Raw genomic sequence first — 21,397 nt, 5'->3', positions numbered from 1 at the left:
CTGGCAGTGGCATATATGGAAACATGCATCATAATTGTTCTGAATCATGAAAAATTCAGATAGTAGTGTGCTCATTGAATATCACTAGTGAGTAATGCACTATTGTTGTAAAACTGATCAACTCAGTGCTGGTCTTAAAGCACAGGTCACTAAACAAGGAGTCAGAGTAAGTTTTTTTGTTGAGTTTGCCTTTGCCACAATGATTTTTACTTCAAAGCTTAGAATCCCAAAACGAGCCCTGTTGCCAAGTGAGAGTACAGCTGGCCTCCAGGATAACCTAGCTAAGGGAACTCTAGGACATTAGGCAAGGTACTGAGCATCCCAGGTGTTTATGTTGGGATGACTTTAGAAAACCGCACTACCATCACATGGAAACTGTACAACTTAAACAGTTAAGTTTCTTTTAATGCAAGGTGAAAAGCAATTTCATTGTTCTCAGAAAGAATTCAGACAGGCAGGACAGACAATCATCACATGATCCTCTGACAAGTGGTTAAGGCCTTGAAGGGATTTGTCTCTCAGGATGCCCTGACAGTAAGTGGAAGAACTGGTTCAGTGACTCAGAGGGAAGAGCCAGCACCTACTAATTCACCAACACCCATTCCTGGAGCACTTCAAGCTGTGATCCAGTATTTCAGACAGTGATTAGAACATTTTGTCTTCTGCATGTGGACAGTGCATTTGAAATTCTTGACTATTTCAAAAAGCAGAATTTTTGTGACATAGCGATGTTTGTTCATGATAAGTGATAACACGAAGAAGAAGGATTTACTAGAAAATAAGGAGTTATTTGAAGCCACAGAGAAAGAAAGGAGGAACAGACAATATAAGCTAATGTTTCACTGGAACCATTTGGTTTTACCTGAGTTTTTCATGGGGAAATCGGTCTTCCTTTGCACTGTTGAAGGCAGCTCATTTATTCGCAAAGACAACTGGCGTTTAAAAGGAGACATCTTTTGGCTAAGGGCAGGGAAGCCCCTGAAAGACCCTTGCCTGGCAAGCTGCTCTATAGGGGCATGTCTCCGTGGGATAGCGTGGGGATTGCTCATTTCTTTATCCAGAGAGGCAGCAACTTCAGCAGTAGGAGAGGTTGGTGAGCCAGAAGAGGGGGCAGTATTGTTTGGTGCAGCACCTGGTGCTACTGTTTTCACTTCTGTTTCAACTGCTGGAGGAAACAGGGTGAGGTTAGAAAAGTAAAGCAAAGAACTGTTCAACTGCCTGCCCCTATTCCCATTTGTTTTGAAAAGAGAAATTCCAAGAATTTGCATAACCAGTACTCTACCAAATGAGTTTCCAACAGCACAGCAGAAAACTCAGTTCTATATAACTCCATGGCCTCCACCATGTCACTTTACATACATCCAGGCTCCACAGCTTACTAAGGCCACTTCCCAGAAATGCTAGCTTTACATATGTATTCTCTCTAGCTGTTCCTGAGACTCTAGCTCTAAAAATACTTGCAATTCATTTATGAGTAAGACTAAAAAATGTACGGTGTGTTTGAGACCTCTACTTTCCCTCACACAGAACCATGGCCAAAATATTACTACAAACTGTATTAAGTGACTTAGGGTGCCATAGCTCAGCAGCAACAGGGAACAGAACCCAGCTCTAGCACCTTCTTTCAAAAGCCACCCTGCCAGCCCTGCAGAATCAGCAGCAGCAGCCAAACACACTGCACAAGCTTTAGCAGGCCAAAGGTAGCAGCAGCACTTAACAAGTTAGACTGCATTCAGCGCTCAGGCTGCAGTTCCCCAGCTCCTCCAGAAAATAATAGAATAGCAATGGGGAGTTTTCCATCTCTAGGAGAACTCTCTCTCACTCATAAATGAATTGGCTTTGGGGATCATCAACACAGCAGGACAAGGGGAAATCTCACTATGCTGGTATGAACTCTTATTTTACCTATATCGTTTTCCAAACGTTTTAAGAAAAACAATTACTTTTTTTTGACATATCAGCAGAACAACTAGAAATCTGATAAAGAGAGGAGTCAGACTAGAGATTTCTGAGGAGCTGGAATGGTAGGAGGAACTAATTATGTTGTCTTGCAAGCTTCAGTACCCGTGAGTTGCAGCTGCTCGTTCAAGTGAAACTTTTCTAATCAGTCTTTCTTGGAAAGGATTTCACACACCTTCATTGAGTCAAGATTTTGACTCATGCCCTCAAGTAACAAAGGCCTTGTGTTTAAGCTTCATTTAGCACATTCTAAAACTAACGTACGGGAACAAGCAGATGGATGACGAAAACAAAGATTAAAGTTTTGCAATCGAGGGGCAGCATAAAACTTGCTGTGAAATCCTCTGAAACAAAAGTTTGACTCCACTGTAAAGAGAGTTATGAACAATATTTATAATATTTATTTTTTGTTAGCTGTAGAACTCCACTACTTATAATAAAAATTGTGTAACAAGTTCTACACTTCAGTTTCAGAACACTAACTCCTCTAAAATCAGTTAGTTATTAGTTTTGAATGTAATTAACAGTGTAACAGTTGTGTGTTTTATTGGGAAGGGGTGGTTGTTTTGTTCTGGTTTTTTTTTAGAAAGCACTCTGTTCTTCCCCTATGCAGTATTATTCTATACACACGCTCTGTAATCTGCCATAAAAATATTTTAAAAATTACATTCTTTTCTAAGAAAAATGCATTTCATTTTCTGTTCATTTACCATAAGCTTTAGATGTGTCTGGCAAACTTGTCCTATTTTTATAATAATTTTGTAATAAAGCCTTTTAGTATAGTACCTACAGTGTTCTCTGCCATAAAGCAGGCTGACAAAACAAAGCAGAAGCAGTTTTCACATATGAAGCCACTTGCACCTTTTCTAGAAGGGATATGGGAAAATGTGCTCTGAGTGAATCTGGGAGCAATTTTTGCATCCTGTGAAGTGGCAAAAGTCTGGGAATATTGTTTGAACATAGCAAGGTTCAAGAGAGGGAATGCTCTACGGATGTTGAGCCTAAATCCTTGCACAGGCCTCAATGCTGGTTTTGCTCGCTATAGATGATTGTTTAAGTTGTATCTCGTACCTTTAGCATCCGGCATCTGTCTCATAATTTCCTCTCTCTCTGCTTGTTCAGTAGCTGTAGTGACCCTGAATGACCCCTCTCTAGTGAATGTGGTTCTGCTGGCATCAAAGGTGGCAGTCACTCCACACTCCTTCTCTCGCTTCTGCTTTCGCTCCAGGCATGCTGCAAACGCACAGCCCACGGCATGACTCAACCTTTCCCCCTGCACAAGACAACATTGCGTCACACAGTAACTGGAACAGAAACATCGCAAAGTCATAACCTGGCTTTATAAGACGCATCTAATTCAGGCATTAAAGAGAACTACTGTAATTGGTCGTCTTTAGTATGGCTCTAAATTAAAGCTGGTATATAAAGACACCCAACTACTAATGCACAAGCCATGTTCAAGAAGGCCACCCAGGAATGAAGGAGACTGTTGGATAACCTGTTTAGTTCAACTGTTACTAAGATGATAGTGTGATAATGTGCCTGCATTGATCGCTTGCCTCTGGATACATCTGTACACAAAGAAACTCTCCTGAAGCCATCTTAAGGTGTAAATCCTGAAGGACAGATGAGTGCTATTCTTGGAGCAAGTTTACAGAGGGCTCAGGGAGACACAACCTTTGTGTGCAGGTGTGAAAATTAAAAGTACAGTGGTGACTACTTACACCTCTTAATGGCCCTGACCCAATGCACAAGTTAAGAGTGCCTTCTGAAAAGCACTTCCATTATTCACCAGTGAGGTTAAAAGGATCCACTATCCAATAACTGCAATAAGGAAAGGAAATTCAAGTCGGAGGAAGTCCAGCAACCCAGCTGATACGGCGGTGACAGTTGAGTCAGAGGCACTATTGCTACCAGTAGCTCAACTCATCTATCATAATCAGTAAGTGAATTGACCTGTTATTCACAGAGGAAAATAGAAATGTTCCAGCTCTAACTTAAGTTTTACTGGGAATTTCTAACTTAATTGTTAAAAGAGAAACGATAAATTGTCAAGTACCACTACTCTGAATGTGCAGCTCTGTGGAGTTCACACAATAAATTTGCATGAGGTTTCAAGCACTCTGTATAATAAAGGCAGGAATCAACAAAAAGCAGATAGAGGGAAAGGCCAGATGATGGAGTTAAATAACTTACTTAAGTCTACACAGCAAGAAACTGATAGAGGTAACTTGCTTTAAACCTTCCACTCAAAACACCTCTAGAAGCAAACAGAATGCTTCAATTCAGTTTAGCTCCATTCCTTAAAATTCGGATGACTTTTCACTCAAGAAAACACTTGCATACAAGAGACTGCATTCATAACCAGTCTGTATTTACTTTGATTTTATCCTGGAAAAACTGTCATTGCTGTTTCAGTTTTTGGCTGTAAATATTTTCAGATGAAAAAATTTTCCATCTATTCTTATAAGAGTAGTTCCTTTCTGCTGGAGATAGCTGAGGCTGACTGCATTCCTTTTATACACATGCTGAGCACCATTTCTCTCCACAAGACGACACCACAGAGCAATGGCAAATAATTCAGATATAGGGAATTAGAACTAAAATGATTTTCAAGGAGTAAGTAACATTCCAGTTGGAGTCAAAATATATTGCAGTATTCCAGGTACTCAATTTTTCTGACCATTACTTCTAGCTATGAGCTAGAAGAGTTGGGCACACACCACGTTAAACTTACCGTGTCCTTCACAGCCATAAAGCAGTGGCATATCCAGCGTCTCGTTGTGCCATCTCGACAGATGTATGAGAACGCCCGGTCAAAGTTCCTGTCTGGTGCGCAGAAAGAAACTTTCTCTATTGTCTGATCAACTATAAGATCCTAGAGGAAAAAAATCCCCCCCACAATAAAAGAAATGTGAGGAAATACGGAAAAACACTGAACAAGTAATTTTTAGTAGTAACTGCACAAAGATGACTTATAGTAAAAAGAGGGTAACCTGATCTGGCTATTAATTATCTGTCAACAAAGTAACCATTCAGAATCTGTTCCCTTAAGAAAGAAAAGGAACAGATCACATTTTCCAATAGACTATGTCATCTTCATTAAAAATTATTTTATCAACTTTTTTCAAAATTGTTTCTTTTGTTTGATGGCTAGTACTTGGCACCTCTGCTGATGTATTGAACCACCAGGAGGCAATAGTATATTCTCTTTTTAAATTTCATACTTTTAATTAACGCCAGAGTCTGCACATCTTATTAAAAGTCAATTTGAAAATATTACATATATGCAGCAACGTTTCTAAAAATAACGTATTATTACTTTTAAATGAGGCAATCAGTAGACTGAGTTCACTCACATCAGTATGTTTGTATTAGAAACTGAATTCTTGAGAGATGGCAGTTTTAGCCCTGATGAAGCATTCCATAATGGCAGCCCTGGAGAAGTCTAGCCACAGAGCAGATATTTGACAGGCAGTACTGCAGAGGGACATGAATTATCTCTGCCTGCCAGTGCTGGCTTGTAGAAATATCTTGTAGGTTGACAAAAGTAAGTGTTAATTATATGTATATAAAGCAAATTATTTCAGATTGACAAGAGTTAAAACTGTTCTGATAGCCACGTCATCTTTTAAAATACTAGAGCATTTGTAGTAGGAAGCCTAAAGCTCTTATTTCTAATTGCCTACATCTACATAAAACCAAGAATCATTTGTTCTTACTTGCACACAGGTGCCTTGGTGGTACATACTCTGTTATTTCACAAAAAAAAATATGTAATTTCACAATAAAAAAAATTGTAAAATAATCTAGAAGGATGCCACAAATACATCAGTCTTCCACTTCAGACCAACAGCTTAGATATTAGACTTAGAGACTATCAAATTTGATATACTCAGATACTATTTAGCTTGAGTCTGAAAGGCACAGCCCCCCTATTTAATTTACTCTCTTCATTGCATTCTTGGAAGCTCTTGTTCTTTCAGACCCATTTTAGGATTTGGATGCACTGGAAATTATATTGATTTACATATATATTATATTGATTAATGTGAGTTTGCCTATGTATTATTATTGCAACCTTCTGCAGTGGTGCAGAACAAAGTCAAGGGACTCCCCAAGTTCTCTGTCAACAGAACTTACTGGGGAAAAATATGTTTTTTTCAGTAAATGCAACAAAAAATATTCCAAGCTTGTGCTACACTTGCCATGTTTTATAAAATGTGTCTTGAGAATAGTGTGGAATTAACTGGGAAAAAAATTAGCAGGTGTACATATGTTTACAAAGCAAGAAATGATTAAACTAATTACACACTTCAGTCTTCCTTTCAAATACCAACATTTGCATTAACATAGAGATTGGTGTCCATTTGAAGATATAGCACATACATTATCATAGAGAGATTTAAAACTTTTGCCCAGGGAAATCTAACCTTTGTTTTCTCGTCTACAACTCTGAGTCCATCTGCCGAAACCCACAGGACTGCTTTGACGGCCTTCTTCCCAGACTTTCAAGAAAAAAAAAAAAGGAAAGAAAAAAAACAAAAACAAAAACAAAGTTTTATGCCAACAGCAGACTGCCACCTGCTTCCCCTCTCCAAGAACCATAACATTAAGTGTAGATGAAGTCCACGGTCAGTAGGGTGCCCAAAGCTCAATCCAAGTTGCAAAACATTCAGAGAACCAAGCCAAAGCCAGTATTTCAGAAACAGCACATCGTGGGGATGGGGAGAGGGCACAGGACAGGTGAGGCAAAAATAAGGTGTACATCCATTGACAGTAAAGAATTCAAGACTGACCAAGTGGGTGAAAAATTCCACTAGAGTCAGAAGACACTAATTCATAAGGAGTTACACCACAGGTAGCTTCTTTAGCACAAGTTTAAACACAGGAAAATTCTTACCTGATATTTCCACCAGCCCTACCCTCTGCCCCAATAGTCACATGGCAGAATCATAGCATCACCTTAAACCAGTGTTAAAAGCACTCTAAAATCATCAGGTACTATGTAACTCACCGAGCTCATAAGCCTAACGCTAAGATCAATAATCCAAACATGTTTCACTAATTTTTTAATAGCTAAATGTCAAATCTTGGAAGAGAGGTAGAAAAATACGATTTCTTAACCATTTGCTGTGTATCTTGAAAAAGCAATGGTGTGTGGCAGTCTGATACAGCAGAGGAGAGGTCTGGCTTTTATCCAAGACCCAACTGTGGGAACTTTCAGCTGTTGCAAGCTGAGGGTAAGTAAAAGTGGGAAACACAGGAAGGCTTCAGGAGCCATTTAAATTACAGATTCTTTCTAGATTGTTTACTTTTCAAGGGAAAGTTACAGAAAACAGTATAAATACCGTATTCTTCTGAAACTAATTAATTCAAAACAAAATAGGTCAACATAATTCTACTGGTTGTTACTGAGAACTACTACTAGAAAAATAGCTGGGTTTTTTTTTAGCATGTTACTTTAATTCACAAGCCCCATACTTTAACCAGTTAATAAAATATTCTCCCCATAATGTTTTTTGAAGCACTGGGTTTACATGTTTGTGGCTGCTAATGGCACCCACCAGAGACCACTCTAGGGAGTGAAGAAAGCAACAACAACAACAAAAAAAGATGAAGGGGTATCAGCTAGAGGCTTGAAGCAAGAATTGCAACTTTTTAATAATTTTTTTAATAGTGTATTGCAAATATATATAATTTATATTCTTTCAACAAGTAACGGAACAAGGACACATTCTGACATAAGCTACTGCATGTTCCAAGTCTGCAACACCAATTTTAACACTGTAAGGATGAATTATCTTGGAATGAAAAGTCTCCAATTATATCACATTGGTTTCATTCTCAGAGAAAGCAGCAAGTGTGAAGAAAAAGGGCCTGGCAGAACTTTTGTTTTCTGGGGAGGAACTATCTGTCCCCATTTTGGAAGCAGCAATGACACCCCGGGCTTTTTCAAAAAGCTTGATGAGAACAGAGCATGGCACTGACTTGCACAGAAGAGCGTTTAAAGAGAAAAGAAAGAAAATAAGCACAGCATGAAAGCAAACTACAGAGATGTACTTGCAGAAGCCAGTTTCTAAATGACCATACAGTGTGGGTGGGTAACCCAGAAAAGGTTTCATTCAGAATCTGGAATGCCTAATGGAAACATTATAATTCCTAATGGAATATGTACTTAAATTTACCATCATTTGTGTTAAAAATATTGCAGCATTTAAAAGTCACTTCTAATTTTGGTCTCAAAAGGCAGTAAGTATCAATACTCACAAAATACAGTCTGTATTTTCAATGCTCAGATAGCTCCCATAGCCTAAAAGTCCCTATTATTTCCAAAACAAATGGTTTGTAGAGGTCTGTCTCCTTGAACTGTTTTAAAAAGAGTATTAGTTTCTTATAGCCATTAATAGTCTTAAAGATCTTTATTTCAAGCAAATACAATCAAGAGAAGATAATGCCTGCAGGTAACTGGTTTAGATTACCATCATTAGAACAAGAGCTACACATCTTTCACCAGTAAACAATAAAAATCTTGTTCCTACAGAAACTGTGAACAGTTCCTAAAGTTTGTATTAAAGTCAGGTTTAACTGAGCTGGGTACTTCACAAAACAGTAATGATCTTCAGCAGTGCTACTCCTCACCTGCTATTTTACCAAGTGAGGATTTAGAAATAGCTAACACTAGGAACTTCATGTTTCTCAGAATAAAATGAAAAGAATAAAGGGCTTTCTAAGTCCCCTCTTCCCACCGGAAACATAAGTTTCCACATGCAAGATAACCTAACATGGGTTTGCTACATTAAGGGAAAAAGAAAACATACTTTCATCTCCCAATTCCTTTAGATTTATGGATGGTGGATGCAGTGCTAAGTGTTAAGAGCTCACAGTCTACACCCCAAACCCACTGCTACTATAGTTGGGCAATGAATGATTTTCCCGTTTACTGAATTTGCAGCTTATCTGTGCCTCCCAGTGATGTTTAAAGGAACATACTTCTCCAAATCAGTTTATATTGGATATACAAATCAAAGTACTACTCCATTATGGGCGGGATACCGCCCAGTAAATCATGATTACAAAGCAGATAAGAGCATTTGCACTTCTGGCACATACTGGACAAAGATCAGACCAGATACAAGATACTGCATGGAAAGCAAACTCCACTGCAGAACCGTAGCTTGTGTAATAAACACTGAAATGTATAGGCAACTCCAAATACAAATATTTAAAGCAAATAGCCAATATCCACTGGAATGGTATGGTCCTAAATGTTGCTACCTCATCTAGAGATCCAGAGCAGTAGCTTGTCTTCATATGAATTCCAGAGTTTTTGGATGACAACACTGCCTGAGGAGAGCCATGTGTGGAACCGACTCCTGGAAGCCTGATTTGTCAGTGCTGAGTCAGCACCAATAGAAACATCTCTGCTCAGCACTTCTGGGGAGGTCACTAACCTGCTGCAATACAAGATTCATTATCTGGACTAATTTCAGAGTCCTCAGACATCTCCAGGAGGGAGGACAGGCACTCATTCTTCCAGGCCCAAAGGCAAAGCAGGACCATGGTGGGCTGGGCACAAAGGAAACCTCACTGACAAGCTGGCAATGCCCTAGAGATGGGCATCCACCAAACAAAAAGTGGCTACTCTATTGTAAGGTGGAAAATAAAGTTTTAAGGACACCAGAGCACAATTGAAGTTGCTCAATAATGCATTTTTAAAACATATCTACATTGTTTCTAGTATTTCTGCCTATTTTATTCTGTCCTGGGACTTAGAAACAGTTCTAAGATATATGTGGAGTCTGAGGTATATATAAAGAATTTTTTTTTCATTTCAGACTCCATATAAAATACTGTGTGATGAGAAATACACACACTCAGTGGAAGTAAAACATAAGAAAGATCATCAAATCCATACTACTACACTTTTCAACAGAAAAGCTTTAGTTTAAAAAGATGAAGAGCTGCCTAAAAAGGCATCTTATTTGATAACTGCAGAAGCCTAACCCAGAGCTACTAACAGACATCTCATTTTTATTTAAAGTTGAAAAAAAAATCATTTTCAATAATAAACAATTGTACATTTCCAGACACAAATCTATCAGATTTACCTTTTATGAGGAGAAAAATATGGACAGGAAAAGCAGCAAACATGTCTAGACTGACTTTCTGAGGGCTGTTAGCATGTTTTAAGCAGCTCTGCAGTTTGGAATATTATATTAATCCCAATGCAAGGCATCTGGGGAGAAATTATAGATGAGACAGCCAAAAGATATTAGAGTTATTAGTATTTCTCAATTATTAATAAGAGAACAGCTGTCCCTTTCTTTGCAGATTTCCCTAGATGCAGGCTACTGTTGTAGGCCAAAGCTATAAAAAAGGTACTGCCATACTGGTGCTGTGGGGATATCTAAACACTGTGGATTTAAGTGATTTCAGTGCTAATTAATGAAATTCACAGGTTGAAGTAGAAGTAGGTCCTTCTTTGTCAAAATATAATATAAGACAAAGCAAATCTACAATGATGTAGTAAAGTATCAGACTTCATTAAGAAAGCAACTAAGATGTAATAGGGAAGATGGCATATTTAAAAATTTAAAAAGTCAAAGAAAGATTTTTATCTAAGTGCTATGCCAATATCTGTCCTTTTACATCTTTGCTCTCTCATGTATCCTAACATAAGTTAATAACAACAAGCAGAGAGAAAACTAACATATCTGATCAGGTTGAGGTAGGGGTTTTTCTGTTTGTTTTCAATTTAGCATTTTGGGTTCGAAAGCAAACAGCATGTTTTGACTCCAGTCTTTGTAGATTCCAGCTCTTAAATTTCATTTGTGCATAGGAATGATCTCATTAATCTGACAGATCTGCCGTCTACTGTATTTTAGCCCCTCACCATCACTACACTTTAGACGTGTGCTTTCCTAGATCATAGGAAGAAAACTGAATTGGGGAAACAGCTGTCCCTGTGTGACACGCATCACTAACTGAGTGAACAGTGAAAAAGAAGCAGCTGAAAAAACCTTACTTACTCCCCAGGCAAAGCCAAAACAAATCTGAGACCACAGAATAATCTTCAAAAGACTCCAGTATGCATGGATGTTACAAACCTGTTAGTTTCTATTTAAGCAAAGTTTCATTTTATAACAAGATACTTCAGAAGCCGTATTTTAGATTAACTCCATATGAAAGCTAAATTAAAATGCTTTACAAAATTTTAAACACAGAGGGAGGAAAGAGATGAGAGGGAAAAGAGAGAGCGGTCTTTCTGCCTCGTGGAGATGTAGACAGCAGGAATAAAACCACCCAGACAACAGTAAAGCACATTCTTAATAAGGACAAAGAGTTGCTTCTCTTCTTGTATAAGACACTGTCCTCGTGAAAACAAGAGCAATGACAGAAACTGTAAACTGAGTTGAAATTAGGGAACATAGTAGGTAAATGCCTGGTCTCATCTCCATATACCTTTGAAATAGGACTGTCCTCAAAAAAGGAAGGTTTAAAGAGATGGCACACTGCTTTCTCCCAGTGCTAACATTTGAGGACCAACTCATGGTGTCAGGAAGCTGAGAACGAAGCACTTACAAGGCACAGACCTCAACTGTTCTGTAGGTATTTGCCCAGGTGATGTAGGTTGGCATAAGTTTAAGGGTTTAAAAGGAAAATTTTAATTTTTTTTCAGGAAGACCAAATCACTTCAGAACATTGGATCTCCAATACAGTTCATAGAGATTTAAGTTTCTGTTTCAGGTTACTTTTTAGACCATATTCTTACTTTGAACCCAAGTCTGTTTTAGAAGTAAATATTCTGAAATGGATTTGGGAACTCTCAACAGTGCTATACCAGGGATGTAACTCCTTATAGTGCAAGCACAAACAAGGCATTAAACTTACTTTTCCAAAGAAGCCTTTGAAGAACTTCCTTTCCTGGAGGAACAGGGGGGACAAGTCGAGCGCTATTACTGTAGGTAGCTAAAATGTCCCAGGGTTTTCAAACCAACAAGCACACACAAGAATAGGGTTTGGAGGGAAAGGAAGGGGGTTTTAGAGTTATCCATGAGAAGGTGCGACAGGCAAATGTGAAAATAATCCCATGAAAATGCAGATCAAAGGGCACACACACAATTCTAACAAGCTACTGCCCTGAAATTGGTGGAAAGAAGAAAACCTCAGCCCCAATTTCATGCAAAGTGGTTACTTTATTTTCGCTCTCCCTTGTTTAGTCCCTTTTAGTTAGGTTATAAACCAAACTTGGCAGCAGACACAGTGGTTAAACAATTAAAATACTGTATGAGCTCTTGTGAAATGCAGAGTTCTAACTCCAGAACTGCAGTCAAGTTTGCTCTGTATTGATCGCTCTTTCCCACGCAAATGCTCTGTAAGCTGGAGAAGCACGTATGGCTGTTATAAAGCAAGGGTAAATACTGTTTCATTTTAGTCCTTTTATTTGTTGCTCTGGTTTACACACTACTCTTACGCTTCACGTCTTATGCAGTCCTCATCGAAGAATGAAGAATTTCATGTTACCTTGTGGTAAAACTAAAACACAAATGAGAGCCCTTCCTCTTTCTCTAAAGCCTTCCAAGACTTTATGTAATATTTATACAAATACTAGTTATTCGTTCTACAACTCTGAATGGATAGGCTGAACAGTCTTTCAAGTCAGCTCAGACAGGGGAAAGACAGACAAGTGCAAAGATACCAAGGGCTGAATTACAACTTCCTAAATTTCTTCAGCCTGGAAGCGATTATACTGCTTGCTATGTTTGCATTAAGAAAAGGGCAGCAAGCAATTTTAAGCAAATCTGCATGCAGTTTAGTTTACCAGCTTTATTTTGTTATCAGATTGTGGAAATTAAACTAGAAGATCTGAACCGATTGGCTGAGAGAACACTTCCCCAGGCCCGGTGCTCTGTGAGCACAGCCACATGCTGCTCCACGTTTGAGGGAAGCTGACATGAAGCATAGAGCTGTTCCTGCTATCTTTTCAAACTGTTTCACTTCTAAGAAAGCTTTTGTATAATAGTAATGAAGAGGAGGTGGAGAATTGCAGATGAGACAGGGAGCATCTCTGTGACAGCTCCTGACCCCACATTTACACTGTGCAATTCCAACCTGTTGATCACTGATAATATTATATTAAAAATATTATCACAAATATCCTGAGGCAGTGTCTCCAGAATTGATTGATAAACAAGGTTATATTTAAAACAAAGCTATGGTTCTGACGCAAGTCAACAAAAGCCAGGAAACACAAAGTTAAGAAGGGAGTGTCAATCTCGACTTTGCATTTCCTGGCCTCTGCTGCTGTGTGCCTCTCTGCCCCATGTCCTTCTACGGCATGTTTTACCAAGTATCTGCAACATTCATGTCAACTCATAAAGAACATCTTCAAGTTCAGTCAGCTGAAAAGCTTAAGAATTTTTGGAGGCAGGAACGGTTCTGTATTTGGACAGGATGTGCTGAACACTAGGAGGGGAACTAATGGATTAATCACAATGTAGTGTACATAATGAGAAGGGGTTGGATGCTGCTGCCAAGTTGAGCAATGACTATTGCGTTACACTAAATAACAGCTTTTTAAAGACAGCAAAAGCTAAAGAGATTCACCAGAAGCTACCTCATTTTTAGGTGATGGTTAATTTTACTCTCAGCAAAATGCTTGTTAAACAAGATTTTTTTTTTTAAATAAACTAGACAAGGTTAATGGAAAAGGCATCATGCAAAATGGGGTTTAAACAACACTAAGTTAATGTAGTTTAGAGATAACTAATGCATATTTTAAAATATTAAATTATGCCTCTTTACCTGCTAAAACAAGAACATATATTAAAACAAATGCATCATTTAAAACAAAAAGTGGCAAGTTAGAAACCATACTACAAGCTAAAGCTGATTTAAAATAAAAATATGACATGAGAGAGTATACTTTTGTCTTTATATGATGTTACCACACCTGAGTCGAACACACTTACAAGGCCCTTAAAGTTACTAAATATTTTTAACTCAGTTAAATGGTTATGAAGAAACCATTTAGAGCTTAGTGTCCAACTACAAGGACCTTACCAGACAGGAAATGTATACAGAGTTAGCAATATATCCCTACTAAGGGAAAAATGTAAGCTACATTGGTAATACCCTTTTAAGGGAAAAATGCAAGCTCCATTGATAATATAAACCCATGTTAATAATAGACTAATAGCTGAATACATGGATTTCTAATCTATTAATGAGACTGTAGTGCCATTTCATCTGACAGAAAATTATGTATTTTTGGTGTGCAGTTTCAGAGCTACAAAACTGTAACAACAGAATACAAGCATGGATGAGGGATTCTCGAGCTTAAAGTGGCTTCTTTTACTCAGTTGTCAATTAAACAATGTCTGAATAAGATGTTCACCCATTAACTGGTTTCAGGTTCTGCAAGACGCAATACTCAAAAATAATTATGCCACATAAAAGGAACAGGTAATAAAAAAATCCCTGAAAGGTTATTACACATGATAAAGAGACAGAGAGATTTGTTTGCATATTTTCTTTCAAAAAGCAAAGCAGTAATTAAACTGATTAACACTGTTCTATATTCTTGACAAATCCCATTAATTTTTTTTAAAATCCAGAAGTCAGCACTATAAAAGAACAGCCTTCAGTTCCCCAAATGAATTGCCAACTGTTGTAGAGCAAGAATTAAGAGGGAAAAATATATCTATTAAAATAAGTAAAGACAGACAGAACTTAATTATTAAAAGCTACAAGACACAAGTATTTCAACAATTCTCATTTTTATTGACTGGATTTAAAAAACCTACACCTTACCTGCAGAGAAAAAAAGAAAGACTGAAGTAGCTGAGATACATTTCGATGTAGTTTAAGCATACAAAAAGTGAAGTCCAATTTCCCTTAAGCTAGTCTTTCAGTATGAGAGCACTGCACCTTAAACTTGTAATTCTTTCAAAATCAAGAGAAAGCCCACTAAAATAACTAAGTAGTGTGAAAGAAAGAGACTATCAGAAGAACAAACTGTTTTCTTACCACATTCCTTGCATGCTGAAACATTACCCAGTGTTTGGCTTCTGCTAAATTAAGAGAGCATATTGTACAGAAAAGAGCTTTCAGCAATAGTGGTGTCCTAAAGAAATGCCTCTGGTTTAAAAACTACATGCTGGGGAGAGGGGCATGGCTTGAATTGCAGTGAACAGCTCCAAATGAACCTTGGATCTGATGGAGTCTAGCAACTACAGCACATATAAAGTACTTTCAGTAACATGAATCTTCCTCTTGGGGCCCAAAGTGAATTTCACCTCTACTTCTCAACTTCCAACACTGACAAAGGAGACAATGTAAATAGCAATTGTAAGAGATGTGAGCTTCTGTTCAGTTTATATACAGACATCAAAAACTTCAAACTGCAGAAAAAAAATCAAAATTATCTGAAGAAAAATGTTTAATTTAGGAGAATGGGTAGAATTCACACCATCGACAATGTGGACTAATGACATAGCACAGAATAGAGAAATTAAACTATTTATTTCCAGGGAATGCACTGTAAAAGTTAGATATCCAAGTCTGACATTTGAATCAATAATTCATGTGATCAAGAACCATAATCCTGGAATTATCCAGATTCTAGAAGAAATTGGGTGCTATGCTTTTACTATGTCTCATTAATTATAAGCTTAGCTACTCTTAACTGACTTGTGGACTTGTAAGATTTTTATAACTAGAAAACAGCTACTTCACAGCATAGCTCCCTAGGGAAGAGAAGGAGAGAAGTTCCACAACGTAGATACTGCAGTGGTATTTGTTTGCTAACAGAAAGTATTCTGAGAGAACAAAAACCAAAAAAGGACAAAAACGGATGCAATTCATTATGTGGTCAGTATTTGCACTTTTAGGTACATAAACTAAATCCAGAAAACAAAGAAATTAATTTATATTTGTGTGGCCCTTTTTAATAAAAATCAGTCCCCAATCACTGTGGACTGAATGGGAACAGATGGGATGCGTCTTTAGCAGGTTGCTATACATTAGCTGAGAGAGAAAAGAATGAAAAGACTTGATTTTAATCAGAGCATTAAACCAATTCAGAAACTTTACAGCACAACAGAAGGCAGAAAAGATAACCTATAATCTTCCACTGTGTGCTAGAAAGAAGGGAAGAACAGGTCTAGATGGAAGCCATTTGAGCTCTCAGATTTGGCGAGGAAAAAAAAGGGACGTCCAATAGCAGATATTTTAAGTTAGCAAAAGTGCAGTAGAAGTGTTTGATGGACTTCCAGTGATTTTGTTGAGCTGCAAGGATACAAGAGTTTCTTCCACTGAAGGCACACTGAAGAATATATAGCTAAAACATGTAAGAGAAATGATGACAAGGATTGCAGTTCTCCATCTCCATTCAAAATTCAAATTTTTAATGTCCTTTCTCCTGTTCTTTTCAATGATGTTATAGCCTCAGTTCCTTGATAGACTGATCCCTGCCTTTCTAGAGTTTGCTATTTCCGCAGGATTTTGTGGTATTATTACTTCAGGAAAGAGATGACAAGACCTCTTCAAATGAGCCACAGAACTACAAAGAGCTTTGAACGAGTGCCATTTACAGGAGCAAACGTTCACAGAAGCCAAACTAAGAGCAGCCCACTTATGACATATCAGAATTAGGCAGCCTTCAGGCCACTTTGAGCAGATGCAAGCCAGATTATTTCATGCATGACTACAATGTTGCAGTGCATTACAAAAAAGCAGCCTAAAACAAGTAATATTTTGTATAATAATGGTGAATTAAGTCACTATTAAAGTGGCAGGCAACAGAGGGGAAAGAGAGAGAGGGGGAGAAGAAAAGAGAGAGAGGGAGAAAGCTGTTAAAAAACAATGGTTCAAGTCCCATGTGGGTACCAACTTAGCCTGAAAGGTCACAGAGAATTTACACATTTGTTTTGCAAATAGTTTCTGCAAGTAGAAAGAACAGTTGTAACTCTCCCTCTCATCATCAGATTAGCATGTCCCCCTAACTGCAGCAGTGGTCCCAAACCAGCCAACTGTTCTCCTAACATGGGTCAAAAGTTCAGTCCTTAGCTGGGGCACTGCTGCTGAACAGACCTTTTCCAGTAACACTCACAGCCCCAAAGCCAACTTTGTCATGAAAAAAATATACATACAGATTTCAGTCTCTTCACAGCATCTTCACAGATATGCATTCCTCTGGATTCATCCACTTCGACATGTCCCAAGTACTGCAGGAAAGAGAGTAGGGAGAGAAAAGCTTAATACTAGTTCCTTAAACTCCCAGGGGTTTGATGAATCCAAGCTCTGAATTCATCTCAGTACAGCTGAGATGACAGACACTAACAGCACTTTGCCAGCCTTCTTTTGAGACCTGCATTTGAGGGTTTGACTGTGTATATAATGTGGTGCACCAGCACCAGCAGAAAAGCATAATACAACTAGGAATTTTGAGGGAAAGGCAGACTTCCCTTACTCAGGGGAAAATATGAAATTGAAAAGTACTGAAAACTGTATTTTCCTGCTTATTCAGAATGAGCTTCAGTCTTTTCTTTTACCAGCATAGCATGAAAATTTTACAACAATATAGGGATGATGGTGAATAACTTAGTTTTGAATAATGATAAATATATTTACTATCAAAACCTGAGTTACACTACACGGTAAGATGAATAAATATATTCGAATGTTCATGTCCAAATACAAGAAATTTCAATGTTGCAAACAGAAAAAAAAAAAATCTTTCCCTGTTCCCTTCCCCTCTATCCTACCTTTTTTTAAATTGTAAACCAAAATTGTTTATCTTCATTGAACCAACAAGCTGTTAAGTGGACACAGAGACATTCATCATTCTTACAAAAAGGTTGGAGTTTGATTTTTTAAAACTTTTTTTAACTTGTTTTTTAAATATGCAGATTTCAAAAACGCATATTCATCTTACCAAGCACTACTTAAAAACCAAAAACAAAACCAAAAAAAAACCCCAGTAAAATAACACTGAATAGAAACTTTAAGTTTCAAAGCTTTCAAATTTACAACCCAGAACAATATTAGCCTATAGAGAAAGCAATTGCAGGAAATACATCAGAGTGTAGTGTCTGGGATAGTTTAATTCTACATTCTGTAACTTTCTGGAACTTTTAGCTCTAACTTTTCCAATTTCCTTACCTTTTCCAATCATAGTTCTTTTTGACAGGGGAAGGAAATGTTCTCTCAGAAAAATTCATATACTTATTCAAAGTACTTAACTCCTGAACAAAACTATTAAAAGCTTTCTGAAGTTTTGTAATAAGAGCTATAGGTCAGAGAAAACTTTCCCTGATTTACGTGAATTGTATGCAATTCAGCATTTATATTCTAGGCTAGCTAGAGAGTGAATAAGTGGTTTTAAAATATAAGAACCAATACTTGTGTCGTGTAATGCAGTAGTGACCTAGGTTTAATAATCTATTGACACGTCCCACTCAATAACAGAATATTCTATCATGAGTTACCTGAAATCTCCTAGATTTTGTTTCATTAATTAGGATACCATACTTAGCTAGATGAACAAAAATATTTCACTCGTTAGCACCATACTGAAGCAGTCTTAAATTAACATAATAGATTCAACTACATGGACAAAATCAAGACTGTTTTAAAGATTTAACAGAAATTGGAAAGTTGAGGTCTTTTCATGCAAGGTAAGGTGCTCCAGAAGGAGACTCTATATATCATTAAACTGCTGAAAGGTTTAAATATCTTAAGTGACAGAGGGCTTTAACATTAAATCTCACTATGTAGCGTTTTCTTCAGAGTTAAATGTGGATGGAACAATTCTATGAGAATTTCATTTAAACCAGCCCTCACAGCTGGAGAACAACTTGAAAAATAAATTGCATAGACACTAGAAGGTAAATAAAAGAGATCTGACACTTTAGAGCTTTTTGAAAATGAGCTCTGTGAGGCTGAAGCCTTACAATTGAATGCTGGAGCTGCCAAAGCAGCAACTGTACTCCCTCAGCTGAGCTTGCGGAACTCTTGCACAATATCTTGATTTCTCCAAAACACAAACTAGAACATTTTAATCCTAAGAATACACAAATAGTAACAGCTAAAGATGTAATTACTATGTGTCTGGAAGTACGTATGTATATTAACAACTGTCATAGATGGATATTCAGTTGTGCCATGACTCCTCTGGAAATTCCAGAGTCCAGAAATGCAGAAATTCTGTCATTGTAGATACTTGTCATGAGAAAGTTTTGGGTTTAGTAACTTCTCTTTAAAAAGAGAGTGATATAGAGTGATACAGACAGAATAAGACTGAAGTTTCTACTGGACAGAAAAAAAATACATGTAGGGAATGAGCCATCTAGTTTGCACAACCACTAAGTATCATTCAAATAGAAGACAACTTTCAGATTTCCTGAGCTATCTGCACATCTCATTTACTCCGGTGCAGACGAAATGTTTTTAACTGAAGATCCAAACCATTCAGTCCCCGTTCTTGGCAACCTGCCTTTTGGTTGGAAAAGGGAGAAACAGAGCAGAGTAAATATTGCCTCATATCACACTCCAAAACAGACAACCATTTTCCCCTGTGTTGCCAAACCTCTATTCAAGTCCCATGCTCCAACTTTCAGCAATCAGTCATGCCACTGGTGCTGGAGACAGCAAGTTTAGTTGCAGTTTTCAAACACTGCTTCCACCCCAGTGAATGGGAACATTATTACACATATCAAGTGCATCTACCCACACCAAGAGGCTACAATCCACAGACCTCATTGACCATCAATCAATTCTGAATTATAAAAGAAATTACACTGTCACACAATACTTCTTTATTATATGGAGGACAAAAGCTGCTTTGTTTGCATTTACACATTACACTTTCAGTCCTCCATCAAAAAAAACCTTCTTTTTGCCATTGCACCATTTTTGCAGAAACCAGAAGCTCATTGTTATCAGTGGCCTTGCATATTTTACAGGCAATTTCGAATTTTTTCCTGCTTTGTTTTTTTCCTTTTTCTAGGATGGGGTGGTGGTACATTAAGTCCTTATATATGCCAATTTACTTTTAAGTTTCTTTCTTGTAAAAATAAATTTCAGCTGTATAATCAGAACGCTGTGGGCCTCTTCTCCTTTTAGCCAAGTGTCCCTTAAGCAGTAGGCCTCCTTCAAAATCTTCAAGCTTATTTCTAAAAAACTTTTTCCCCTGCCAGGCTGAGAGCAGATACACGTGGCTGCTGTATTTAACCAATGCTACAATATTTATCTGACTTTTAATGGGACATAATCAAAAAACTAAATATTTCCTTAAGAAAATTGGCAAAAAACTGCTTCAAAGACTGAGACCTTTTCTGGTATGCTTACATATACACAGAAGTATCGAACTGTAACTATATCACAACCCAGCCTTATATTTGAAATATTGGCTCAACTTATTAAGGCAACAGCATTTTAAAAGTGACATTTCAAAATTTTTAATAAAGGAAATACAGCTACTAGTTAAGAGTCTGAAATTAAACTTAAACACCAGAATTCAGGACTTAGGAAAAATAAACCATTGTTAAATTCTGTTGTTCCACTACAGTTAAGAGATTACCTGGAAACCACTTTAAAAAGCAGAAACACAAATCCCACACTGGTATAAACAACCTTTCAGGATCTCTTAAAGCAACTTCCCTTTCAAACTAAAGGAGAAGAAACATACTGTTGAAGTGCCTGGGCTCGCCCTATGTAAGTGAATCTGCAAATCTATGACAGCACATTATCACAAACACACTCAAGGGCTGGGACACACAACAACTGCGTACACAAAAATCAATGTGAACTGCCTAAGCCATACTGTGGTGGATGATGACTTCGAGAACAGTAGGGAAGAGGGTACCCCGGATATGTCTGCCAAGAGCATTTCTTGTCACAGGGATTGCTGCAGCTAGTGTTCCTGGAGAAAGCGAGTACTTTTCCATCAGGAAAGTGCACATAGCAGGAATGCAGTATTAATATTGAATGCACTCATACTTAATTTCCATAGCAACCAATGAATGATAGTCATGACATCAGCAATTCTCGGACATAAGATGTTCTGTAAGAGATTTAATCGTTATACCAGAAATTAACCACCAATGCTTTTACAGAAAGCTAAAATCCTTGTGGACAGAATCCACATACAAAGTAACATAACATAAAAGCTCTAATCCAAATAAAATACTTTCAGGGGCTGTTAGAGAAGCTCTTAATGCAAACATTACTAAACAGAAGTACTGCTTATATTAACATTTTCAGAAAACAAAAAGGATGATGGTATAGCAAATTAAACAAAAAAATCAAAAAACTTTCCCTCTTCACCTCTGATTTTTATGTTCTCTTTCACTGATGGTAGTTTTTGGTATCTCAAGTTAAACAGAAAGCAATCGACAGAAGAACAAGTCACATAGCAAAACATCCTTACAAC

At 37.5% G+C, this 21,397-nt stretch overlaps 1 protein-coding gene across 9 annotated transcripts in view; it reads right to left on the bottom strand.

Moving 5' to 3' along the window:
- NUMB (NUMB endocytic adaptor protein) overlaps positions 1–21,397 on the bottom strand; it is a 62,016-nt gene that overhangs the window by 4,977 nt on the left and 35,642 nt on the right. For 4 of the 9 annotated variants that reach the window (XM_018082350.2, XM_018082354.2, XM_018082356.2 and 1 more), the window contains 6 exons: positions 17,115–17,189; positions 11,854–11,886; positions 6,393–6,467; positions 4,697–4,837; positions 3,031–3,232; positions 863–1,165 (listed from right to left, as the gene is read on the bottom strand). In XM_018082350.2, coding sequence (XP_017937839.1) covers positions 863–1,165; positions 3,031–3,232; positions 4,697–4,837; positions 6,393–6,467; positions 11,854–11,886; positions 17,115–17,189 — 829 coding nt within the window. The remainder of the gene's footprint in view (positions 1–862; positions 1,166–3,030; positions 3,233–4,696; positions 4,838–6,392; positions 6,468–11,853; positions 11,887–17,114; positions 17,190–21,397) is intronic. The other 5 variants (XM_018082352.2, XM_008926780.3, XM_018082353.2 and 2 more) reach the window with 3 other exon arrangements.

This window comes from Manacus vitellinus, unplaced genomic scaffold (genome assembly GCF_001715985.3).
Source record: "Manacus vitellinus isolate BGI_N305 unplaced genomic scaffold, ASM171598v3 scaffold_6_pilon, whole genome shotgun sequence".
NCBI classification, from domain to species: domain Eukaryota; kingdom Metazoa; phylum Chordata; class Aves; order Passeriformes; family Pipridae; genus Manacus; species Manacus vitellinus.
Note: the sequence above shows the minus strand (reverse complement) of the source record. Positions and strands in the feature narration are given on the sequence as shown.